Below are 27,836 nucleotides of genomic sequence, written 5' to 3'. Positions count from 1 at the left end.
CCTGCATAACAAAAGCACATTAACTTTGTTTGGTGAATACATAGGTGTGTATATATGTATTTATGTGTATATACATGTGTGCATGTGTGTATATAAAATATATAGAAATGTACATGTGTGCATACATGTCTCTAAGGTAGCCTTCACCTTCAAATTTGAGTAAAAGGGACTAACTCTATCCCCACTGCTGCAGACTAAACAAGTACTCAACAGTTGACCAGCTGAGCTGTTTAGAGATAAAGGCAAACTATATTTACCAGAGCAATTGAAATCGTACCTGGGGATGGCTCCCAAGGAAATTGCATAGAGTCGGTAATATCGTTTATATTGATTATTTTGCTAATCTCACTCTCACTCACACAAGCTCTGGTTTCTTGTTTTTAGGATGTGTTTGTGAAACAACCAACTTATTCTGGTAAAATGAGGAGAAAAAAGAAAACACAGGGAAGGAAGAAGAGGAGGAGAAGAAACATTCTCCTTTTATGTTTTCTGTATGGAGAATAAACCAAGCCCCTGGTCCTGTCACTTAAATTCCACTTTGAATGGCTCTAAATGCTGTCCTCACCTATTGTAGTTCCAATAAACATGTCTCTTCAGATCACTTCTCTTTCTCCCTACCTCAACTCTTAAAGTTTGCCAATCAATCAATAATAATGACCAGCTAGCTACTCCCTGAGTCCGATGCTGTAACCGTGTATGGAGCTTAAGGCAGACACACATCAGTTCAAACAGTAGTCCGCTTCCCAGACGGTCTTTAATCAATGGACACAGAGGTAAACATGGGATGGTACTCTGGACTGAAAGGACCCTGCCCAAGGTCCCGAAATGCATCCTGACAGAATGGAGTCCACATTTGTTGCCACTACTGTGTGACACCCTCCGGGTGTGATTCACCATCCCAGCAGCATTCTTAGGGTAAAAACATCTATTTGGACTTTTTTTGTTTTTTTACCGACATGTTATTAAATTTCTGGGACACTTGCACCGCCATAAAGGGTATAATATCAATAAGAAACGGATGCCCAGGCCAGCCCCCCACCCCCCTCAGAGCTTCCCCTCTAGGCCAGTTAACCTTTTCCCACCTCCCTGTGGTGACTTTACAAAGGGAGCCTGGAAAGAACCAAAGCCTCATAAAACTAAAACCGGGAAAGAAACCTCCTCCTGTTAAAGAAGGCCGATAGGTCGGCTCCTATCCCAAGACAGAAAAGAAAAAATTATGCCTTGTTTATTTTTTCACTTCTCCCACTTCTTTGCAAGCATATCATTTTCCTAGAGTTCTTGTGTCATAGATCTTGGTTAAAGGAACGACATTTTGTTTTTGTCCTTAAAATCAAGAGGTGTGTGTGTAGGGTGAGGGTGTGGGGAAAGGAAGAAAGGAAGCCCCAGGTAAGATGGGTTGGAGGAAATTTCTATGGAAGGTTGCCTCTGCTTCTCTCGGTAGATAAAATGTATACATAAAGTTCACATCATACTAGTATAGGGAACATTAGGATAAGTGTATTTTCGTTTATATGAGAATAGTGGTTTGGAGAAATACTATACAAAGAAAAATGGCATCAAAAATACCTAACTTGAAATAGACAAGAGAAATTTGCCTTAACCCCAAATTGAAAGCCCCCTATGTGATGCCTGAGCATGCTGAGCTTGTCCCTCTCACTCTCATCCTCACTCTTGCTCTCTTCCTAGAGTGGGTATCTGGTATATTTAACAGGCCCTTTCATTTCTTTAAGTGTGTTTGCATTCCAAAGTGAAATCTATTCAGACAAAGATGAAGTGTGAGCCGAGATGGTCAGATAGGGTCCTTCACTCTTTCACTAATGGACAAAGCTACAGTTTTTATTCTGGACTTACATATATACATGTTCTACCTTTGAAACATTTCCCTATCCATGGCACTTGCCAGATTTCACACCGCTGCTACTAGTGGGGCATCCAGAAAAAAGGAAATGTCCCCATTTCCTTGCTCAGCGTACAGTGTGCACACTCACAGCTGCCCCGACACCCCTGATCTTTCCTGTGAAACATGAAACAAAATCTTCCATGATGCAGGTCTTCTGTTAGTCATTCTCAAGCAAAATTCATTGAAACCTACTACATTTTAGGCATGTTTCTAGATGTTGGGAATAAACCACCAAACAGAAAGACAAAACTCCCTGCCCTACCACAGTAGGAGCCAGGGAGGGCAATACGGACAATTGACAAGTAAATGAGTAAAATCTACAGCACGTTAATTGGTGAAAAGTATAATGAGAAAAAAATCAAATAGGGAAAGGAGTTAGGAACTGCGGGGCGGGGGAAGAGGTGCTTCTGAGGTGACATTTAAGCAAAGACACCGAGGACATCTGAGCAAATACTTCACTCTGAGACATACAGACCCAGTTAAAAAGGAGATGTGAATGAACTGATGACAATGATTTCTCCATTTTTTTTTTTATCATTCCAAACACAGCCAATGATAGAACAGCTGTTTTTCTCCCCGTTTTCCTTCCAGAGACCAGATTCTACTTTCCCACACTCTTTGCTGCTTCTTTTCCCACTGAACTTGCACAATTTGGTTCCTGCTGACTTAACAGTAGGTTCCGTCATCCCTTTAAGTAATATTTGCTGAGTGTCTACTCTATGTCAACATTTTGAGGAAGCAGTATCAAGATGGTGTAGAAGCAGAATCAATGACATCACAGGATTCTTTCCCCTATTCTAATAGTCTGTCCTCCCACCAACCCCCTATACTTCCTCTCCTTTCCTTCTTGAGGCCAAAACCTTCAGAGATCCCAATTCAGTCCTTGGGATTTTTAATTTCCGACACCCCCAAATTGTAAATAGACATGCTCCAGTTATGACAATTCAGATCTCCTGGTTTTCTGATACACACCACCTAAAACCACATTTCTCCTCACTATTAAAAAATCAAGGCGAGCCACAACAAGATGACTGCATGCAATTTTGTATCACAGGTAAAAGAAAACCTTGTCGATATGAAATCAGACAGTGTAAAATTCTCTCCCAGAGGAATTTGGCATTATTACATCCCCCATCAATCATGGTATTGTTTCTCCAACAACTGTATCAGATGCAGCACCCGGATATTGCTCTGTCATCCTACCAATTCAGTAGGGAAGCCACATACCATTACAAACAACTCCAGGCCCACCAAAATCTAAACACTTCCAGGAGGATTCAAAGTCCTCATTTGTTTCCAACTATTAGCAATTCTCTAAATTCCAGGACTTTAATATTGGATATAATGGAATTTAACCTAAACATTTATGTATGACCTACATATATACATTTATGAGAACACTCATAAATGTGAATTTGACATAAACATATATGAAGAAATACTACATACACATTATACTACAATAATATATAATATGATAATATAATATATTGTTGGATGGCACATACTTTCCATCTTAATGTATCAAAGATTAGTACGTATCCTGGACATTCCATTTAATGGCAGGCAATAATTCCCTCCAGCCCATGTTATGGATCATCTATATAGAAAGCGTCTAGGCAATGTTCCAAGTACCCAGGATATAATAGATAGATATACTAATAGATCCAGCAAAGCCTCTGCCTTCTGAATTTAACTTTTTTTTTCTTTTGGTAGAGATTTTTTATTTTTCTGTCATCAGATACTCCCAATGTGGGGGGAAATTACAAAACCAAGCTTAAACTTAAGAATAGATACTAGCTGAATTTTGAAATTGCCTTTTCTTGATCCCCTTATACCATTAGGAAGAAAACACTTCCCCTTCTTCTCTCTCTCTCACACACACACAAACACACACACACACACACACACACACACACACACACATACACGCAGGCTAAAAAGTTGACTTGGAAGGTTTCAATTTCCCTTAACGTTTTCCCTTTGTCCCTGCCAGGGAGAACCCATAGCAAGGGATCTGAGGATCCTGCCTGGGCCCCTGCACAGAAAACACCCACCGTACATCCACCTTATAAACCTTATTTATAATCCTCTGTAAATTTGACCAAAAGTCATGAACTACATAATACTAATTCTTAGAGGTTGACATATTTCCCTGATCTTTCACGAGCCACATGGGGAAACAGTTTTCTCCTGATCTGAATGAAGAAGAAACACAGTGATCCTAATCAACCATTGCCCTTAGTGGCTTCCCCAAACAAATCTGGGAAAGCGCTTAAAGGCTTGGGAATAACCATGACCCTGCTTGATGCACTGTAATAACCCTACCTAATTATACTGATATAAAAACTAATTGGAAAGATAGCAAATGTCAGGGTAAGATGCAAATTGTGGGGTGTTAATTGCTGAACAGGTGCTGGAATAGAATTAAATGAGTATTCTGATTAAAAGAGTGGAGGAAACAAATGTGGACCCCCAATACAAACTTGGCCATGTGATTTCTTCAGCGGTCCATTCCACCAGGAAAAGGTCATGGTGCTGTGACCTCTGTTTTGTGACGGGTGGACCAAGAAAATAATAGTGACCACAGAAGAAAAACCAATCTAGCAATAATATCAACATGACTTCTAGAACTGATGGCTCAGTTTGAGCCCCAGAGACAAGCAATGTGTTTTAAGAGTTCTTAGATGCAGAGATGAGCCCAGATAGAATCAAAAATACATAAATGCTCACCTTTCCCCAGCCACAAGCCCATACCCTTCCACCTTAAACCAGAAGTCCTCCTTTCCCCTGCAGCAGTGTACCGGTGATGAGCACTCTAGGTGTTCATTACATTTGTGAGTTGACCAAGTGCTCATTAATTAACTGAATCAATGGTATTGCTTGCCTTCAATAAGTGGAGGCAGCGTGAGAGCTATGGCTTTGGGGTGGGATGGCATAACACAGAGAATACAGCAGAGGCTCCAATTGCTATAAGAAAGTCATTCTTATTGCAAATGGTATGTATTGATGCTCTGGCAATCCAAACTTTAAACAGACATCTAGAAGGCCAATTATTTCCTTAGCCCCATGTACCAATGAAGAATGCTTCTGCACAAACTCCTGGTGCCTTGCTCAAGGTCTTGCCCAACCATCATTAAATTTCCTGACATGTAGCAAAGCCTGAGCCAATGGCCCCTTCATGCGGAGTCCTTCAAGAAAAAAGAGACCCTGAGGGCAGCATCTGGAGGTGGATGCCCGGTGACAGTAGGTAGCAGCTTCTAAGCTCCAACTTGATGTGACCTCTTCCCAATACCACGACACCCTCCATAGCTCCACAACCTAAAGAAGCCTTTTCCTTCAGCTCCACTAGGCCCCTACACCAGAAGAAACGCTCTAGATCAAGGCAATAATATTTTTCCCAACACACTACATACCACAAATAACCTGGAAGGGAATTATTCCATTTCCAGGTGGGACACTGCAGCTTAAATGTTCTTTTCTGCCAATAGTTTGCAGCTCTTTGAGATTTACGATGCCAGAAACCTAAAAGGGCTCTCCAACTCAGGGAGGCTGAGGCAGCACAGTCCTACCCTATTCTTCTGGTATTTCTCACTCCACCCTGCCCTGGGGTAGAACAGCAATTCATTCACTGTGCTCATTCCACTTGGGGGCCTCTTTCCCCAGTGTCTGCAATTTCACACCACTCTGCCTACTTATATTTGGGGTTGGTGATATAGACTAGTTGCAGCAGGGGACATAGAGCAGCAAAGTTAATTCTTCTAACTCAAAAGACATCTGTCTACTAAAGTTAGAGTGGAGAGTTGATCAACCCAGTTTGCTTCCTTTTATTTTTTTTTTCTTCGTATTTAATCGATTTGGCCTCTATTTATGTTGGGCAAAAAATAATAATACGATGGTTACATTAGACAATGCTTCAACTCAGCAACACAATTTCAAAGTATAAACAGAGGAGTTCCCAAATGCTTTAAGGGGGAAATGTGGCTACAGGAGGCATGGGTGAGATTTCACCGTGTTTATTTATGCTTTTATAAGGACACTGAGAATGATAATAAAACAGGATGGGAGAGAGAAAAATTTTGCTCCAGCCTAGAGATGGGTGGGTATAACCTCCTCGCTCTTTCCTTTTCTTTGATCTTAAGAAAAGCTCACTCTCTCTTGTTCACTCTCTCTTTAAGGAACAAAAATAAACTGTCTCCTGAGTAATAAAGTCAAGACACTTGCCAGTAAAAATTGGTTAAGGTCATCACTTCTGAAGGTCAAACGAGTTTTAGACAAGATGTCATGTGGAATCACCATGCAGCACATTTAGTTAAATGGTTAAAAATAATAAAAATAATGACAGTAGTGGAGTTATTTAAAAAAAAAAAAAAAAAAAGCACAGAAGTTGGAGAGAAAATGAGAGAACCAGATGTCTTGAAGGAATGCTGGGAAACGCTTAAGAAAAAGATTTCTCCCATCCCAAACAAAACCTTCCCCAAGGATCTTTTGAGACTAGCTGTCAGTATCTGATGTCGATGCAACATCGTATATCTTTTTTGTGTTTTGCTGTAAGGTTTTCTTATTTATTTATTTTATTTTAACAAGGAAGACACAATGGGGAAAACTTTTTTTTAAAGGATGGCAATTCAAGTTGACCCCAAAACGAGCATTTCCCTAGGTCCCTTGTGCATCTGCCTTGTGGAAAGATCCAAAAGACACAGAAGTTACGTTGCTCCAATAGGAGATTGGAATAGAAAGAGGCCGACCTCACACTCAGCTTTCCTGAACATGATACCATCGATTTAAGTAAGGAGAAGATACCACCATCTATCCAGGTTCCAAAGGAAGATCTCTGCTTTTCATAAAATAGAGCCTGAACAGGTCGCGGAGCTAAGAGACTGTTACGAGATGCAAATGAGCTCTCGTGGGAGGCCTCCGTGGCTCCAAAAACAAACTCAGAGTCCACACTGACAGTGCAGCGCAGTTTCTAGGTTATGTCACAGCCTTTCATAGGGTGAAGTGGGCAGCCAGGCCTGGTGCTTTCTATGATCCATTTGCTTTTACAGGGCATAGCTCACCCACAGAACCAAGAAGTCTCTTGTGCCAAGGGGATGCATTAAAACTCCAGAGAGGCCACTGCAAGACTCAAGTTCCAAGTATTGCTCGTTGCCAGTGACAATTAGAACAATCTGAAAATGTTCCTCCCAGAAAAATACACTCTTTTTTTGTTGTAACAGGGGTGTAAACGCCAGCCAATCTCTTTTGGCACTCACTGCTGTAAGAAGTGCTTTCACTGTGCCACCTCTCGACAAAAAACGCCCTCAATGAGCGTCCTCCAAGGACCAGCTTTGAAAAGGGGTTTCGCGTATCAGGTTAATGCATGCACTTGGCACGGCCCAACTTTTGCACCAAGGCTCTGGGGTATGGGGTGATAAGAGCCAGGTTCTGTTTGTTAACGATAAGGCAATTATTTCTTTGGTACTTCATAGGAAAAAAAAAAAATCTTACAGCAAAGATTCAAACAAGGATCCCTAGGGAGACAACGGAACTCGTAGGTTGGAAAAGTTTTTTTTTTTTTTTTTCCCTTCACAGGAGCAAACAAATGAGCTATTGAGAGCAACAGAACAGCTAAGACAAAGTTACCGACAAACATGCTGGCAGTCAGCTCCCACAGAAGCCCTCGACAACTTAGGGAGGGGAAGGCAGGCATCAAGGGGAAGGAGGGACAGAAAAAACGACAGACTTAAAATGAGAGGAAAGGAAACTGAGAAAAGGAGGAGAGAACAAGAGAACAAGAGCAAGGTGAAAGTAAAGAGGCAAGAAAGAGAACAAAGGAGTGGTAGCGACCAGATCAGAGAAAGGGCAGAGCGAGCCGGTGGTGCTTCTCATGTTGGAAAATGAAGAGGTCCATGAACTTGGAGAAAACGTGAGATCGTTATAGTCACTCACTGATCCCTAACAGAAATTTAGCATTTCCTTCCGTTTTAAATGTAGACGACACGCCCTAATGTTATTATAGATCTATAGGATTTCCTGGACTGTCAAGAGGGTCCATGGTGAACAAAAGGAGCAGGGGCAAGAACTCCAAATCCCCAAGAAGGTATCAGGCATTCCCTCCCTTTGCAGGCATAATACTTCAGAGAATAGGTGTGTATGATTTTCATTTTGGAAAGGAGATCCTTTCATTCACTCCCTGGGGTGGGCTTTCTGCCTTTAGGCCAAAGTTTCCTGGCCCTCCCTGGAACTCTCTTCCCTGCAACAAGTTTATGCTTCAGGAGCCAGGGAGCTCTCCGGAAGTGTTTCTCAAGGTCATCATATCTGAGTAACAGCTGAGAGTTACTGCCACAGCTTTAAAGGTCAGGTCCAGCATGACAATTTTTCTGACACATTTTGCCCAGTTGGTTCCCACTAAGCTCTGTAAAACTCAACAAATGGTAGGCTGTGACTTCCCAAAGAAACACGTCACTGAATCCTCATGTTTAGTTTCCTACGAGGGGGGAAAAATGCTAAAGAGATCAAGATAGTCTACAGATGGAATAGGTCTCAAAACAACTGGCCTTCTGCTCATCCCTCCTTTTCTCAGAATTACATCACAGAATCCCAGTTCCATGGAACTACAAATCCTGCTGTCACGAGAGACTAGCATACAGAGGCAATGGAATATTGACCCCAGGACCTATGAATTAAGCTACTAGTTATGGCCCTTTAAAGACGTGGGTGAGAGCAGGGGAGCCCTGCCCTTGGAAATTCCCACCCAATGTTCCAGTATCATTGGTCAGGTTGGCCTGGCCCAAGTGATGGAAATTGGGCAAACTCACTGAACTGCTCTGTCTGCTATGGCTCCCGATCCTTAGGGTTATTGCAGAACCTGGGCCTGTTTCAGAAGTTTCAAAGCCAAAGCCTCTCTCTCCCCATGAAGCAAGGAGAGTTTATACCTTGACTTGGGGCTTCTATTATGCTGGACTAGACTGGAAATCTTCAGAACGGATATCATACTCAAAACCACCTGCCTGACCAGGGGCTACGGAAAGAGAAGCATCCATTTTCAGGGTGGGGCCAATTTTGAAAACCTTTGAGCACCTCTCTCATTTAAAGATGGGAACTTTTTAAAGGACAGGGGAGGCCTTCTCTTTGAGAAGCACACAGCCTCAACTCCTCCTTAGAGAAGGAATATCTCTATCTGACAAGGACAGGGAGTTCCAAAATGTGTAGGCAGGTACCGGCCATCAGGGTGGCAGAGATCAGGTACACAGTGGACAAAGACGCTAAACAAGATACATCTCAACCAAAACTACACAGAGACTTACCTCACTGTCTGGTTAATTTGCTTCTTAGTCTCAGTGATGGGAATTAGACAATTGCTTTAAAAACTCAGAAGCCACCATAAAAATAGAAAATTATTGTTTCCTGTCATGACCAAATATTAAACACAGTGCACACCTAATGACTCTATCCCTCCCCAGGGAAGAAGCTTTATGAACAATAAAATCCCAGCAGACTTCCAGTGTTTGGGTTTGGAGGTCTCATTATGGGCTCACTGATCCACTACAATTTACAAGCTCAATGGACTTGACTTGAAGTGAAAACCGCCAACCCAGAGTTATAAACAGAACACCTACAGTGAAACCAGCATTTCAGTCTTCATCAGGGAGGGAAAAGAAGAAAGAGAGGAGTGAGGGAAAAGGCATTAGGGTTCAAGCTGCTCATGGAAATGTTTCCGACTCATGGAAATGCCCTGGAATCAAGGCAGACACCCCGCTGGAAAAGCAAGGCCTGGGAGGGAAAAGCAAGGGATCCTAAAACCAAAGACAAGAAGTAAAAAAGAAAGATGAATAAAGGAAAAAGAGGGAGATGGGGATAAGGGTGGGGTGCAAAAGAAGTGAGGGAAGCAGAGGGGAATTTTGAAATCTGCCATCATTTTTTCTATATAGGTTGACTGGACATGACACCAAACTTTCAAAGTTAAGATTTCTTTTTTTAAGTTCACTAAATGACCTAGATATATGTTTCAATGTGGCTATCCTTCATCTCGTGACTCAACATCTGGATGATAAAATGCATTAGCCACTCTGCATTTACTTGGGCAAGCATCAAGTGGACGGTTAGCGTTAAATCGAAGCAAAGTCTGGCTCTTGTTCAAACGTCAGCCAAGACCAAGCAGGGAGAGGGGAGCTTCCCCTTTACCTCTAACTCCATGCAATTTATCACTCAGGGCTAAACAATCCCACATGTGGGAAGTGCTGAAGAAGGAGACTTTGGGAAAGCTGAACAAAGGCTTTCAGGGAAGTCAGAATGAAAGTGAACAGGAGATGGACAGTGGACACTAAGCAAAAGCAATATAGGGGAGGCGACAAGTCCATAAAACAGGGTCTAGACAGAGCATGAGACCAAGGCACTGAGAGGTGACAAAAAAAGAGAGAAGAGACAGAACGCTGAGGAGGAGGGGTCTGGGCAGCGAAACTGGCCAAGATGAGGGAGAAAAACAATGCTGGAATTTCCCAATAATGCTTTCTGCTCACCTAGCAGCCTCCCACATGAGTCTCCTAAGTGTGAATGAACTTCCACATAGATCAGAAGATGATGATTTCTACCATATGAAGGCAGAAAAAGAAAAAACTAAACGGAAGGAAACAAGTACATGCTAATTGGCTCTGGGGCCAGTCGAGACTCAGGGTCTTGCAGACATCATCTCTGTCCCCCTCTCGCCCTTACTTTCCTATTCTTGGGGACTCGGATAGGGTTGCCAAATAAAGTAAAGATACCCCATTAATTTTGAATTTCAGACAAATAATTTTTCAATGTAAGTATATCCTAAATATTGTGCGGGAAAGGCTTATGCTGAAAAAGCATTTTTTTCCATCTGAAATTCAAATTTAACTGGGACACACTTATACTTAAAAAAAAAAAATCATTTGTGTTTATCTGATCTTTAAATTTAACTGGGCCTCCTATGTTTTTACTTGCTAAATCCAGCCACTCCAGATTCAGTGAGAGGGAGGAAATGAATGAATGGGTGAATGCATGCATGGCACAGAAGTTGTCAAACCCAGATCTGAAGCCAGATTTTACTACAGTAATTATCACATTACAGGAATAATAGCCACTTCAAGGACTCAACCCACATGTCATAAATCTGTGTCCTATATACAGCCTTACTTCTTCTGAAGTAAGAAAAAGGCTTTTGCACAGAAGAAAGTGGCTACATACAAAATTACTGCTTATAGGGAAGTAAAATGCTATCAGCGTGAACGAATGGCATGGTGCTTGTAAGGTGACGAATCTTCCAGAGCTTCAGTCCAGTCAGGTCAGCAACAACATATTCGACGTGAAAGCCATCATGGCTCCTGCCCCTGGCCTTTCATGGACCATCTCATCTTTGTCCTGGGAGCTAGAGATCTTGTCTCTAATGCCAGCTGAGTCTTTGACCTGCTTGCTACATGGCCCCTGAAGTAGTTCAATTGGGTTTTCTCTTCAATTGGGTTTTCTCACCTGAAATGTGGGATGACAGCCCCACTATATAGCTAAAATGAGTCATGTGCATAGCTTTAAATTAATCAGAAAAATGTCCCATGCAATTTTGCAAATCTGGACCCAAAACAAACAAACAAACAAACAAACACAAAAAAAAGTTCACCTTTTGTCTCATAGCGACCTACCTTGAGGATTTATTGGCAGGGCTATGTGTGAGTAACAGCATTCGGAGGTACAGTGACCCTGAACATACTGCCATTTTGTGAGTTCTCTTTTTTTAAAGTTCTGGCATCCTATGGGCCATAAAATATGGAGGTATGAACCTCAAAGGGCTGACCTGAATCCAGTGGTTCCACCCCTGCCATCAATGGGATTAGGAATTTCTCCCTTATTTCCTTCTCAAAAGTTCCTGTCATATGGGAGCAGTTGCACTGTTTCTCCCCAGGTCTGATTCCTTGATGGTCTTGAGGGAGCTGGGAAAGTTTGCCTTCACTGGAAACTGTGTTTAGAATCAAACCATCCTGGTGGACAATCAATTAATTATCCAGTCAAGACTGATGAAATGCTGACTCCTTGTAGATTTGGGTCTAGCCTGCCTGACATGCTTTGAACCTCTTTGTCACTCAACCACTTTCCAACTCTAGGTCAATGTGAAGAACAGAGCAACAAAGGACAATTCTTACAAGATTTCAGTCAACAAACAATCAAAGTTGAGTTTTAGTGGGTACAACCCTAAATCTGCAAATCATCTCTGGATAACTTCCTTCTCATTTCCTTGGAATGTGTCCCATTTCCCAATCATTTAGCCTGTTAGTCTCTTGGCTGGGTGAAAAATATGCACAGAAGAACTTATCCAGCCCCATTTGCTCAACTAGAAAAAGAAAGAAAATAACTGAAGTTCTAGAAGTTTCTCTGTGGGTGTACATGTAGTCTTACCAATCTTTCCCAAGCTCCAGGTCCTTTGTTCCCTCAAAAGCCATCCAGACAACTCTGGAAAAAGATGTCTTTCCCAGAAACAAATATCTATTTCTTATTTCCAGCACAGCACAGTTTCAGAGCACTGCTCTTATACTCCTCTTGACTCATACACTTTCTGGCAAATCTGCTATTTAATCACATCCCACAACTTTATAAGGAAGAAGCTGGAAGTCGAATACCATTATCTGTTCCACCTAACCCCATGCATCCAGTTGGTCCTCTGATTTTCACTGGGAATTAATCCAGGGGATCTACACAAGTACTTTGAAGGAGAGAATGCTAGTAAACGTGAACTGGTTTTGGTCTTTTTCCCCCTTTTCTAAAGAATTACTTGTAAATTGTTTGGATTCTGGCCTTTGAGTTTCTGCTTTCTCACAAACATCCAGGCTACTAAAAAATTCACAGATTGCCAGATGGTACAACAGCAGTTCTTTGCAAAGGATCTGAGCTTTTCAGTGAACAAAGGACGCGTACTCATGGGGACAAGTGGCAACATCAGCAAAAGCTTTGGAGTGGTGGGTGTATTGGGGGAGGGGAAGTGGGGTATGGAGAGGTGAGAAAATGGACCTTTCACCTCCAGCCACTGGTATTTAGCAGGGAAAACCCAACTCCCAACCACTGCTGGCAATGAAAGAGGACATGTCCAGAAGAAGTTGAAAGAAACTAAATCAGAAACTGAGATATTTTTGTAGGAAGTCACAAAATTTGAAGTCTGTGCCCATCTTCCCAGTTCCTGGCGATATAGGGTGATAGAAATAATGTCCAAGCTTTGGCAGGTAAATTGATAAATTCCCAAAAGAGCCACAAAAACAAAAGCATTCGTGAACTATTATAATGTCTTCCTAATAGGTTCCCCTACTTCGGTTCTCCATTTTCCAATTCATCCTCAAAGTTCTCTCTCCAAAACATTGACCTGACCATGAAACTGTACTACTCAGAATCCTTTGACCTTTTCCCATCACTAACAAAATAATGTCAAAATACTTTTGTACAGGTATCTAAAGTCTTCCAAAATCTGGACCCAGATAATTTTTGCAACTTCTCCTACTACACCTCATCACACATATCCATGCATTTATAAAACTACAAGCAGATTTAGGAAATTCTTTCCTTTCCACATGACTTTTCCTACATACTTTCCTCCTCCTAGAATGCCCTTTGACCTCAACTGCGTATGTCCAAGTTTCTGCCGTCACCTCACACACCTCTATCGGTGTAGATGAAAATCATCTTCCCACTTCAGATCTTCCAGAGTTTTTATCTCTACATGTTTTATGACATCTTTTACATTCTACATTTCATTACCATTATTTCCGCACATGCTTTGTTTTTCCATCTGAACTATACACCCCTGATGGGAAAGCTTTGTGTCTATTCAATCTTATTATCCCTAAGAGCACCTTGCAAAGTCCATGACATAATAGGCCCTCAGTAAATATTTACTGAATAAATAAGGATTGATTCTGCCTTGCCACTCCACATATCTGTTCTTGGCATTGCTTTACACCTAGCTGCCACCGGGGGGTAAGATGCTAAGCAGTTGTCAAATACAAGTAGTTACAGGAAAGGTCCTATATGAACTGGCATGGACTCAGTCATCCAGACTCTTTGATGCTTGGCAGTCAGAGATTCATCTGTCAGCTAATATTTACTGAATGTCTATAATACCTAAGCCACTAGCTAAACGCTGTGGGAGATACAGGATAATAATTGCCGTGACTTTCTTTTTTAAGCATCTATTCCATCATGCACTAGGTGGGCACCTTATGCACATTAATGTATTAATATAACAACTCAACACTACCACATAGTTAATAAATATTAGAGTCAAGTCTTAAGTGACATACGGTATCTGACATCCAAGAATTATAATATATTTGTGACTGTAAGGCAAGCCCAGATAGAGAGATATATATATATACATATATATATATATATATATATATATATATATATATATATATATATATATACGTGTGTATGTATATATATCCATCCTAACCAGAGTAAGCATATGTGACAAGTGAAAAGACTTTGGCTACAAGAATTGATATCTTTGAGGAGATAGAATCTGAACTAGGTCTTAAAAAAGGGATAGGATTTATATCGCCATATCGCCAAAGAATTTGGGGTGGGTATTCCAGATGGAATTGGTATGCGCAAAAGGAAAGTAGAGGAAATATTCAAGTTCTGTGTGATGGAACAAATGTTTTGATTTTATTTGGGCTCACAGAGAAGCATTAGAAAGCTGGAACCTATCTACCATCCACTGGCCTAGTCTTCAGAGTACTTTTAACAGTTTGTAAATATATATTTCTTTGTGTGATTATTTAAGCTGTCAACTGCATGAGAGGAGGAACCATGCCTGTTGTGTTCTCTGATGGTCTCTCAGGGCCAAGAGTTCACAAATATTTGCTTAATAACTGAACAACAGAAAAAATTACTAAATCAATAAATAATGGAGCAAACCAATGTATGGACGCCTAAACTAGTTTGTGTCAAAAGCTCTGCCCGTCTAAGAACACTGGCCAGTCAAGTAGAATAAGTATAATTCTTAAAAACTAAAACCACAAAAGTGAACATCATAACTTTTCAGCACCACCTCTTTAATCAGGAGGAGAAGAGTCATTTTCTCAAAGGAAATTTCATTTCTTTTTTAACACTTGGCTCAGGCTGTTGTCATTCAGTGACGTGCTTTACCCAAAGGGACATTTTTTTTTTCTACACCAGCAAGTAGAAGAGTCCCTTCTCCTACCTGTGTCTCTCTGAAATGACCAAGAAACTCGCAAAGGTTTTACTAGAAATCAAATGAAAGACAACATAAAAGAATGATGCATTCACTTTGGATAGATAATCTGTGTTGTTAGTGAGAAAATCTAACCCTTCCCTGAGTAAATGGAATTTCCACTAAAAAAAAATATATATATATATGCCTGGGGCCAAGCTTTTGTAGACTCTTCACAGCACTGGGCTCCCCTCCACTGGCGAAAGGGAGTCTGGGCAGAAGAGGCACATATTAATAGCTCCCGTAAATTATTGATGAGCAAGGATGATGAATTAGCATGCCTGACACTCAAACATGGGCCCTCAGCTAGAATCAGAGAATTTAGAGGTGGAAGGTAATGTAAAGGTCACCCATTAACTAAAGCACTTCACTTTACAGATAGGGAAACTGAGGCTCAGAGAGGCAGCTCACCACCTCCATAACATTAGACAGCTAGTTAGTCAATAATCTGGGGCTAGAAGTAGGTGTCTTAATCCTAGTCCAGGACCATTTCTACTAGACCATGCGGCCTCTCTGTCATGCTGGGGACTGATCATCTAAACTGTCACACAGTTGAATGTGACTTGTACACTCTCAGAGTTACATGACACTTAGGAGGCCTACCACTCCCATCGAGTCTCCCAGAACCCATTCTTCAATGGCTCTAAATTCTGGAAAGTTTTTCCTTCTATTATACTAAAATCTTTTTCTCATAACTTCCATCCATTGACTATACTCCAATTTCATCTCTGAAACTGGTTATGTAACCTTGGCCAAATTATTTAACTCATTGAGACTTATTTCCTTTTCTCTGTAAAACTGAGAATTTTCTCAACCATTGAAGATTAATTAAGAAGATTATTTTACACAAATTGCTTAATACAATGCCGAGCATGCAATAAGTGCCAGTTAAATGTTGAGTATTGGTCTCATCCATCCTTCTCAGGGACAGAATTCTTCGTTCAGGAGGTGTCACTACTGATATATCTGGCTTGCCCATTTCTGGAGAAAGGGAGTAAGTGGGATTGAAAACTGGCCTGAATGGTTTAGGACAACAGGAATCCCGTGGGTTTTGTGGACATAAATCACACCAAAATCTCAACTCCAACCATTATCCAAACACTCCTTCTATGCTGAAAGAGACAGTGGGTTTCAAAGCATAATGTACCCCACAAATCAAGAATAGATTAATATGAAGTTCATTTGATAAATTAAGAAAAGGAAAAACCTCAGTGTTCAGGATTAATGCAATACCCTCTAGCATGCATGGAAAGTTGGTAAGGGCTTTACTCTCCACAGTTACTTTCTGAAAGTTCCTATCCCACAAATAACTCTTTCCTGGAGTTAAGTGATACACTGGAGAGAGGAATGACAAGTATGGCCCAGAGGAAAGAAGAGCTAAGCATGTGGAACAAGGTAGTCCGGGAGGCAGAGAGAGGCAGGAAGAAGATGTGCTAGATGGTAGGGGAAGGGTAAACAAGAAGCCTGGACCAGAGGGAAAAGCACTGGGTGAAGTTGCCTACCGAAATGATGGCAGGAGAAACTTCATTTGAAAAATAAGTCATACTCATTAGGACAGCAAGTATTAAGAAGAAGAAAATAGCAAGTAATGTAGGGATGCAGCGAAATTAGAACCCTGGTGCACCATTGGTGGGAGTGTAAAGTGGTGTAGCCTCCGTAGAAATGGTATGGTGTTTCCTTGAACCATCATTAAATCCAACAATTCCACTTCTGGGTTTATACCAAAAAGAAAAAAAATTGAAAGCAGAGACTCAAAACAATATTTGTCCACCCATGTTCATAGCACTTTTACTCACAAGGGCCAAAAGGTTGAAGCAACCCAAGTGTCCATCAACAGATGAATGGATAAATAAAATGTAGCATGTCCATACAATGGAATATTATTCAGCCTTTAAAAAGGAAGCAAATTCTGACACATGCTACAATAATGAAGGAACCTTAAGGACATTATGCTAAGTGAAATAAGCCAGGCATAAAAAGACAAATATATATGATTCAATTTATATGCAGTACCTAGAGTAGTAGATTCATAGAGACAGAAAGGAGAATGGTGGTTGCCAGAGGCTGAGGGGAGGGGGAACAAGGAGTTTCCCTCCCCTGAGTTCCTCTTGTTTAATGGGGACAAAGTTTCAGTTTTGCGTGATGAAAAGACTTCTGTAGATGGATGGTGGTGATGGTTGCAAAACAGTGTGAATGTATATAATATCACTGAACTACACTTGGTTAAGATGGCCTATTTTATGTTGTGTGTGTTTTACCACAATTAATTTTAAAAGAGAGAGAGAGGAAGATAAAATCAGGAAAGCCCCTCATGAGCAACCAAACAACAGATATTTCTGAGTAAATCTTTTGAATAAGAGTAATTTTGTTGTTTGTTCACCTTCTTGAAAAATAAAATAAATTAAAACATATCAGCACTTAAAATGGCCCCCCTGGGAACAGAGCTCAGAAATAGAGGCGACAAATGTCCCAAGACAAAAGACTGGGATAGTTAGCATGTGAGAAATAGTTGGGACCTCTCCTTTCAATAGAAAATATCCTACAAGTATATACCCTGTTTTCCCGAAAATAAGACCTAGCCGGACAATCAGCTCTAATGTGTCTTTTGGAGTAAAAATTAATGTAAGACCCGGTCTTCTATTATATCATATAAGACCCGGTCTTATAGTAAAATAAGACCGGGTCTTATATTAACTTTTGCTCCAAAAGACGTGGTCTTATATTATATTATATTATAGCATATAAGACTGGGTCTTATATTATAGTAAAATAAGACCGGGTCTTATATTAATTTTTGCTCCAAATGACGCATTAGAGCTGATTGTCCAGCTAGGTCTTATTTTGGGGGAAACACAGTACATGGGCAGAGGCAGCCTACAAAATTCAAAAAGAAATCTCACTCTCCCCACTCATCTGACTTTTAATGGGGCTGCAAGTATAGGAACAGTCGACTTTTTTTTTTTTTCCGCTCCATGTCAGTGAGACTGTCCCTGAGTTCCTCTTCCCATGGACCCCCAGATTATCTGGAGCCCTCGAGATTCAGCAGATATTCAGAAGAAGCTTCCAGATAGAGAAGAGAGTTTAAAGAGAGCACAGCCCATGAAAAACAAGATTGAATTAGAGCTCCCCTCTGAAACCACAAAATGTAAATCGGTGTGAGCCTTTTTTTTTTTTTTTTCCTTCCAATTTACCACACACAGGTCTTTCTTTATAGAGACAAGATTTAGGCACAGACCACAGTAAGGATTCTGTTTTCATTGTTGTTTTTGTTTTATTCTGTTCTATTTCATTGGAGCTTTTTTTTTTTAGATAGGGAATTTGGATTTTTACATTAAAACTTAATAAACCCTTCTCCCACTCTATGCACGCACACATTTGTCTACAAAAGGCCAGATTCACAGCAAGTTCTACTGGGCTGTGCGTCGGCAGGCCAGGCCTTTTGGAGAGGGGTGTGGCTGCCCAAGAATTCACAAAAGCATGCAGAAAAGACAACTGAAAATAAAAATTAAATTTATGTTTCTAGAGAGATCAGGCAGAGAGTAATTTCGCAGGGGAAAAGGAATTCCCAGTCTGGGGCTAAGTCTTATGAAATGGAGAACTAAGTCTCTGTGGGGGCCTCCCTGTTGTAAAATCCAATGATATTCAATTAAGGGGCCACAAGGTAGCAAAAGCTATTTTTTATACTTCAAGCAGCCTATTAGAAACTGAATATCTGCCCAGGATGTGGTCACATGGGCTAAGTGACAGGTCAAGTTGTTTCATGTCTGAGCTAGAAGTCTATCGTGTCAGTGTGATAACGTGACATATCGTGTCTCATCCGGATCAAAACCTCTGATTGGCCATTGATGAGATCAAGGGAATATCAGGGACGAGATTTTTCCTTCCCATTCTGTTATGTGTCTTTGATTCATAAAAACGGAATTACAGCGGACTTAAGAATTGTTAACTGCAGTTTGGCAGGCAAAATCTTGCGAAACCCTGGGTTCACCAAGGAAAAAGTAAAAGGAGTCTTCGGTGGTGACAAATTTGGGAACCACTCTTGAGCCTCCTCTCCCCCTCCCCCGAACATGCACAATTCCAAGGGAATAAACAGGGTTCCCTGGACTCAGAGTGGAGCGTGCCTGTTGTGCGAGAAAACTCAGAGAGAGACAGTGTAAATTAACTGCATCTGGTTAGACTGAGCGAGAAGGGGGAGGAGATAATTAGTCGGCATTATAGGAACAAGGGCAAAGAAGAGAGTTCTATATTTACTCAGAGGAAATCCAAAATAGACTACTTTGCACCCTTTTGGTGCTCCTGGGTGATCTCAACGTCTCCAAGTCAGCAGGCGTTGAACGTAGGGACCAGATGCACAGCTCAACCAAACCCCTGAGGACACACACCACCCATCCCACCGCCAACAAATGGAAACCTGACTTCATCCCCTTTCACTTTCACAAATGAAGGGAAGAAGACTAAGGGAAGCCCAAAAGACCTCCAGGAGCAATAAGACAAGAATCTGGTAAGGGAACACGATCTTAAACAAAAGTCCTACAACGAATAAGCTGAACAAATACATCTGTGTATAATTAAATGGATTCTCTAAAAATCTGATGGTGATCAATTTATAGCACCCTTTGGTATGTGTGTGGAGACGCGCAACATTTTGGAAGTAACACATATTTCAAGAGATGCGCAGACATCACTGGGCTGTTTTATTGTGCATCGGACAGTAAAAATAAATGCCACTGTCACATAAAGCTCCGTAATATGCAGCCAAGATGCAGTTTCCACCTTCTTGGAAGTATTTAGGCATTCTGGCACGAACAATGAAGGCAACAAATATGAAAATCCTTTCATAGGTGCAAAAAAGATTACTTTCTTTTGTACGTGTAACATGTGTATTCATAAGAAGAAAACATAACATATTCAGCTTTATCTGTGGGTGCAGTTTCTACCAGGTTTCCCCCAAAATAAGACCGGGTCTTGTATTCAGTTTTGCGCCAAAAGACGTATTAGGGCTTATGTTCGGGGGATGTCATCCTGAAAAATCATGCTAGGGCTTATTTTCCGGTTAGGTCTTATTTTCGGGGAAACACGGTATGTAGTTTCTTACAGTAAGAACTGCTGCTAGGACAGAGTCATTAGGATGTGCGCTTATGAGATGTAAGGTGCAGGTTGCCATTTGCAGGTTTGCAAACATTTCTAAAGCTGGATTATGGGGTGTTTATTACAAGAAAAGATGTAACAATCATGAGGTTAGAGTACCTTCTTGAAAGGGCAGTGAAAGTTAGTGGAAAAGACTAGATGAAGATTAGTCAGCTCAGTGCACACGCCTGAAAAGGAATGGATCTGTGTCTAAGCTGCTCCCATATCCTTCAATTATTATTATTCCCCACAAGGATCCTGATGGCATCCTGGGAAGTTGGGAAATGAGGTCACGTGCAACCCAGCTCACATAAGTTAGGACAGAGAGTGTTGGGAGAAAGCGGTTGTGGTAGTGAGACGAGCACAGGCCTAGAAGTAAGGACAACTGTTTTCTAGTTAGTGCCAGCTCTGCTCCAACCAATTGTGTGGGCAACTCATATCACTATTCCCAGGTTCAGTCTTTCCATCTGTCAAATGAGGATGAGGGCTGACCCCAAAGAGTTCTTACAACGCTTTCTTTTTAAGTCTCTATGCACTTTCAGAAGAAAAAAAAAACAAAGAAATTCCATATAGCTCCTTAAAGTAGGTCTCATCTGAACCTCCTAAGACGCCAACGTCATCACACACATCCATCGAACATTTCATATTTGGCTATCATCCTCTTCCAAGCATCTCAGAGAATGCTGCAAAACTGCCATGGCTATTTCAGTAGCCTCCTGAAACCTACAGAAGCAGGCAGTACCCTCTACCTTTCCCCTCCATTATACTTTTGAAGAACAGAGATGCTGAGTGCTTCGTCCAAGGTCAGAAGCTAGGACAGAATCAGAATTCCAGCCTCCTCGTTCCTAGGGCTATGCTACACTTTCTACAAAGAAACCAAGCTGGCTTTCTGGGAAGAATGCCAGAGGTTCCATTCTCCCAACTGAGAATTCATTGGAATATTGGAATAACAACTTTGGAGACTGTGGTCTCTCCAATCCATTTCAGGACCTGGCTAGAAACATGAAAACCCAAAGAAAGAAGCAATAGGGAATTATTCCGTTTTTTAACGAAAGAGAAAAAATTAGGGGTGGGAATATGGGATTTCTTAAAAATTACATGATTGCTGGAAGTTAATTTGGTATTTCTTCGTTGGTTTATAAGTTCTGTTTCCAATCATAAAAACAGACAGCTGAGGATGCCTAAGTCACGTTTTAGTGAATTAGCATCTTGTCCCAGAGAATCTTTCCCATTCTGCATATAACATAGAACCCAGAATGCAATCCTCTGTGGTAGAAGGGAATCTCCCTCAGTGCAATAGAGAGCTTGTCATAACCCCCTAAACCGTAATCTAAATTGGAAGTCTTTAAGCCCAGTAGCAATCACTGAGAATGACAAAGGGGTTGCCACTTAACTTGGGGTATACCTCTTCTTCTAGGAAACTGAGTGAGGCCCTGCCCTGCCAGATAGGAGAGATGGCATTCTTTATCATCCCTTACCATCCACACACTCCTTATTAGGCTGAAGCCAGCGTACCTGGAAAAGAATCCCATCATAGATTTAGAGACAAATGTTCAAAAAGGAAGGTTCTGACTTCTTCCAAGAAAGGCCAACCGGAACAAGCAAATACATGTTGAACTAGTGTCATGCCTTCAAAATAACATGAAACCAACCTTACGGCAAAGCCCAAGTGATCAGTACTCAGAGTTGAGATTCATAAAGGAAAGAAACTAGAAATGATTTTTTTAAATCACTTTTTCCCCCTACCTGTCGATGATGACAGGGTCTGAAGGAGTCTCATTTCGGTTTCCACAACTTTTCTTTTCGCAACATCGACTGTAGATTGGGAAGGAACCAAAAGAGTACAAGACATTTGTTAAAATCAAGAAAACACAATGAGCATACAATGTGAGAACATTGACAAAAATGAGTGTGTCCTAGGTGGCCTCTTCACTATCAGCACAAAGGAGGGTTTATGGCCATGTTTAAAAACAACACTGAACTTGAAACCCAGAGATACTCATTCAAATTCTCACTCTGTGACTTAGAAACTGGGTAGTTCTCAGCAAATCACAACTTTCCCAAGAGCCATATTTGTAATCTGAACCATGGACAGTTGGATTTTAAGATCTATAAGGTTATTTCTAGCTCAGTGTTGAATGATTTTATGACTGTATATTTTAGATCTTTGTGTCTTAATAACTATTTGAAGAAAGAGGGGGGAAGGAAAATGTATAAAATAGACCATGAGTTGCTGCCTGGATTATTATCAACCTTATTTACATAACATCCTTTTTGCAGAGAACTCGGTGGACTTTATAAACATTTATTCATTCATTCATTCATTCATTCATTCATCCATTTCCATCATTTTCTAAAAATGATGGAGGAAGAGCAGAACTATGGTGTACATTTTAAAATAGGAAGAAAAGGTGGCAGGGAGCTGTAAAATGATAGCTCCAGTCGTTTTCACCAAGTCTAGAACAGGAAGTCCCATCTTGAAAACTCTGCCTCCCAAGACTCGCACCTTGGAAAGTCCTGGGCACCTGGGAGATGCTGGAGAAATGCAAGAGAGAAAGAAGAGGCCCTAGAACAATTACAACAGATAGGAAGGACTCCAAGGGACGTGAGGCAAAGAGCAAAACACTCCAATCCAAAGGTGCCTGTATGGAAAACCTAGACAAATGTGAAAAGGGCAAAGGAAGTTTGATGGCAAGGAAACACTCGAAAATAACCTCCCCATGTTGCCCCACTGCTGCTTGTCAGGACCACAGACTTCTGAATACCTCTCAGCTTATTCAAACACATGGTCCATCCTTGACCGTGGTTGGCTAAAGATGTAGCCTTGATATGGCTCATAAGAAAAGCATTACCACCTACACCAGTTAGAGAATATGTCTAATAAACATTAGCAATAACAAAACTATATGTAAGCACTGCCCTTCTCACGATGGTTTCTCTGTGGCTTAAGAGTGATATGGCCCCATAGAAAAATTGTTAGAGTGGGAATCAGGACACAGGCGCCTAATCCAATTCTGTCCCAAACCAGCTGCGTGAATTTAGTCTAATCTTTTTAACCCCTCTGGGCTTTGCCTCCCTACATATAAAATTAAAATGTTGGACTAGATTATCTCCAGAGTCCCTTCTAGGTTTAAGAAGTTCATGAGGCTATGAGATTCCCTGAGCATCCTTTGAAAGTGATGACAGGATAAGGAAAAGAGGGAAGCCATGTGGCAACAGGGACGCAAAGGCCTAACAAAGCCGAGTCATAGATTTACTTTCTGGTTCTCTGCAGTCATCTTGCCCTCTCTGATCCTCAACAGGATTACAAACAAACAAATAAATATTTTAAAACCTTCAAAGTCCATCTCTCTTGTGCAGGGATGTGTGGATTATTTGGTGAACAAATCTATCATTCTCAAAAAGTAGAATATGCTTGAGAGATACTAAAAAACAAAACAAAAACAAAAAAACAAAACAAAAAAAATCTTGCACCAAATGGGTACAATGAGTTTTTAAGAAATTTAATCAAATTAGTAGGAAGTAAAAGAAAAATTGTCTCAACTTTCTCAAATACCAGAGCTTACCCCCTGGGACTTTCTGAAATAATATTTTGCTTTTGAAATTATATTAGGTCTTAACTTTTAAAATTTCAGTCCATCCCAAGATTAACACCAATAAAAATGCTGGCCAGCTGCTCTCCCATCTCCCAAAGCTGTGTATGTCTTCCCAATTCCTACCCCCACCCGTTTCAGTCTCCCACTTGTCCTTTTTCTGTTGCTTATGTCAAGGCAATACCTTTGCAGCTCAGGCAAACCTTTTTGCTTAGCAACACAATTTCAAAAGCCCCACACATGCTAGTTACCTAACACCCTCTACCTAGACTCCCCTTTGACATCACGCGCATGTCGACCTAACCCAAATATGTGTGTGATGCTGGGTACAATTTAATTCCAAGAGCACAAACTGTCAGAATGTGCCAATCTGTTTAGTTTGAGAAGAAATGACTCTGAGGAAGCCGAGTAAGTTTGCAAAATTGCTCAGCTGAATTCAGCTGCTTTCCGTGGGGATTTTCTCTGGAGGAAAAGAAAAACAGATAAAAATGTAAGCTTGGTGCCAGTGTAATACAATGTGGGGAATGGAGTCAGGGAAGGAAATGATAGTCAAAGAAAATGCAGAGAAACTTCAAGACCCACTCTTCCATTCCCCAACAGTAACATATTTAAGGATAATCTCTAATGTAAATAGCACAGAAAAGATGTGGAAGATCCTCAGCTGTTGCACTCCAATAGGAAAGGTATAAAAATCACAGGAGTAGGTTGTATTTGCCCCATTTGAGCCCTTCTTCAAATTTCTCTGGGTTAGCCAAAGCTAATTCTTTTTCTTCTTCTTTTTTTAAAAGAAAAGGTCTCATCAAGATGTCCCAGTTATTCTTTATTGGGTTTCTTAAATGACATTCAGTCCTCATGCCAGCAATATTAACATAAGCAAAGGGAAGTAGGGAGTGGAAGATATTCATGAACCCATGTTCCCCAGACAATCGCTCTGGGATCAGGTATGTGGATAGCTGACGTTAAGGAACTGGACCCTGAATTACTCAGACAACAAACTCAATCCTCCCTTCCCTTTGCTGGGTGGATAAAGCCTGAGTGACCACCTTCAGGTTCCGCTACTTTATTTAAAAGCCTTTTTAGGGTTATTTCCTAACAGGCAAGTCTCTAAGTCTGAAGCTCCTGAGAAGTGTTTTTAAAAACTGAACAAGACTGTAAAAAAGGAAAAGAAGGGAAAAAATTAAACAAAGACAAGAGGAAACTGAACTTGGCACTAGGTTAAGATTGTGTCCCTAAATACCACAGAGAGACTCAGAAGTGCCTCTTTTTCCTAATGAATGAAAATGAAAGCTCTTCCTCTGCGCCCCAGTTTGTTGACTCGGTTTGGTTTAATTTATTCTAGTACTTATTTGGAGAACCTTTTACCTGAAATATTCTCAATTTGCTTACAGGCCTCTTTCATCCTCTCTATCTCTTCATGGAGTCTTCGGAGAGAGCAAGAGAAAAGAGAAAACAAAATGGGGATGGGAGGATTGGGGGAATATGAGAAATTTTATCCCAATCCTGAACCTCACCTGCATTTTTCAGAAAGGGAGAAATAAGGTGGGAAAGGGATGTTTGGAGAAGGAAAAAAGCCCCAGCCCTGGACACGGGGTACCCGGCCAGTCAGCCAAACGGCTGAAGAAAAGCGAGTGTGCCCTTTCCCCTCCAAAATCGTTTTTAAAATTCAACCCTCAACTTTCAAAAATCTGTCTCTAATTTCAAACTCAAATAAGCGCACAGCATGGTGGCTTTTGTTTTGTTTTCTTCTCCCCAACTCCTCCCTGCGATTGCATAACAAAAGTGTCTAAATTCACACCATCTGGCCGATAAAGACACTGGCCCCACTGCCCGGCTGGCCCATCTGATTAGGGCCCTGTCTAGCCTGCGCCTTGTGGCGAAAAGTCACAGCTGTGGGGTTTGCTCGCGCTCAATACAACTCTGTTATTAGCCAGCTGTAGGCCTTGAGACGACTTCTGTTCAAATTATAATATCTTTTAACCCTCTGAGCATTGAGGGCACAGGGGTGGCTGGCAGCGACGTAACAACTAGATTTCTCCTTGCTAATAATTGGCAAAATGAACTAAAGCAGGGAAGAGGGAGCAGAGACAGTTGGAGAAGGGAGAAAGTTATTCGTAAAGAGATTGATTTTATTCCCCTCCTCAAAGCTAAACACCAGTTTATGAGCTTTTTGACTGAAGATCAACAGAACATAAAACCAGTCAGGGAAATTTTCCAGGTATGCCCTAGAACACCATGCAAATGAAACTAACTGTGTGCAATAACCACTGAGAAACAGGGCATCTGATTCATCCCTCAATCATTGACTGCTATAACTGGCTCTTAAAAGGTGGGAGAAGAAACTTTTTCCCCTTACTGAGTTGGAAAATCAACCAACTCAGACTGACACATTGAATGAGAACTTCCCTTATAGATGCACCCAATATTTGCCACTACCCCAGCTCATCCCCCCAAATACACAAACACACACACACATACACACACACACACACAACAGACACAGTACCCATCCAACGGATCATTTATTTACCCATAATTAATATTTGTTTTAAATTCTAGTTTGGGAAGAAAATAGCAGAGCATCTCTTCCCAGGTCTCAAATGCAAAGAAGTTACAGTACATTAAATTTTTATATTGTGTTACTAATGCAGACTAAACTAGAGGCTTTAAAAATTGATGCTGCTACTTAAACAGCATAAAATGAGGAGGATTTGATTGGGCTTAAAAATAAAAATGTCAGCTTTAACTACAGCTGGATGGGGCATGCAAGTATTATTTAAAGTGATAGGTATAATTCATCAGACAATGGGCTAGCTAGGGGTTTTTATTTTCTTTTCTTTTAAAAAGATAATCTATCCAAACAAAGACATTTAAAAGTAGAAAAATGATTTTTTTGGAAAAAAAAAAAAAGCACCCTCCAATAAGCCAACTGAATCAGTGTTCTGACTATTTAATCTAGATATTCTCTGCAAGTTCATCTTGGAACTGCATTTTCTTTCTGAACGACTATAGCAAGAGAATGAAGTAGCTCTTTGCTTACTGCATCGCCCCATACCTCACCCAGCTACTCAGACAAGGACGCCCCTGACCCCCTCAGCTGAGGCCACTGGCAGAGTTGAACTTTGCATTTGGCAAAGTTTGTTTTTCTAATACTTGGTCAACATCAAAACAAACACGTCTGATTGTTATGTTTCTTCCTGACTGTTTTGGGAGGGAGAAGGGGCTGCCAGGAGCTGACCATAAAACAGTCCAAACTACCACAGACGGCCAGCAATTATACAAAACTAGCAAGTCTGGAGTTGGAAGACAGTCACTGAAGCAATAGTGGAGTGAGGAAGAACTGAGGCTTTCTCTCCAATCAGAGGTACTGGAGGAAGAAAACAACGTGTATGAAATAAACATTTGCATAGTAAAATCACCACCTCTTCCCAGAGTTTCCTTTTTATATCCTTTTTGGTTTGTTGTAGGATCCCCAATACCGGCACATACTAGGCACGTAATAAATGTTTGTTGAGAGATTAAGTGTGTGGATGAATTTCTTCTCATTTTTTATCTTCTAGTCATGCAGAAGAAAAGACTCAAAATAGAATGGATTGGTCTCTGAAAAGAAGATGGGGAAAGGTGCAGGAATTCGAATAGAGTGTACCTCACAGGACTTGGCCATCAGAATCCAGCTGTTGCTCCAGACCCCAGACCTCCTGGCTAGGATCCACTGCTGCCCCACCCACCCACTGGTGATTAACCCCACTGATCTTTCTCTCCTGTACTTCCTCCTGACCTAAGAAACTCCCCTGACGCCAGAAATCACCAGAGAAGCAACATCCCGGAAGGCAGTGCTTTCGAATCACAGGTGCCTCAGCTGTCCAGAGGGGGCCCGCCCCGGAAACCGGCCGCTGGACCCTCTGGAGTCCCTCGCCCCGACTTCCAGTCGTTCCAGTGCTTTGACTCGGTAATGCTACAAGTGGCCCCTCCTGGAAATCTACCCCTAGTGCAGCCGGACAGG

At 41.2% G+C, this 27,836-nt stretch overlaps 1 protein-coding gene across 2 annotated transcripts in view; it reads right to left on the bottom strand.

The window, feature by feature from the left end:
- Positions 1-27,836, bottom strand: part of EBF2 (EBF transcription factor 2) — a 188,434-nt gene that overhangs the window by 154,803 nt on the left and 5,795 nt on the right. For both annotated transcript variants that reach the window (XM_033135351.1, XM_033135352.1), the window contains one exon: positions 21,990-22,058. In XM_033135351.1, the coding sequence (XP_032991242.1) occupies positions 21,990-22,058 (69 nt within the window). The remainder of the gene's footprint in view (positions 1-21,989; positions 22,059-27,836) is intronic.

The sequence above is a fragment of the Rhinolophus ferrumequinum genome, chromosome 18 (assembly GCF_004115265.2).
Source record: "Rhinolophus ferrumequinum isolate MPI-CBG mRhiFer1 chromosome 18, mRhiFer1_v1.p, whole genome shotgun sequence".
Lineage (NCBI taxonomy): Eukaryota > Metazoa > Chordata > Mammalia > Chiroptera > Rhinolophidae > Rhinolophus > Rhinolophus ferrumequinum.
Note: the sequence above shows the minus strand (reverse complement) of the source record. Positions and strands in the feature narration are given on the sequence as shown.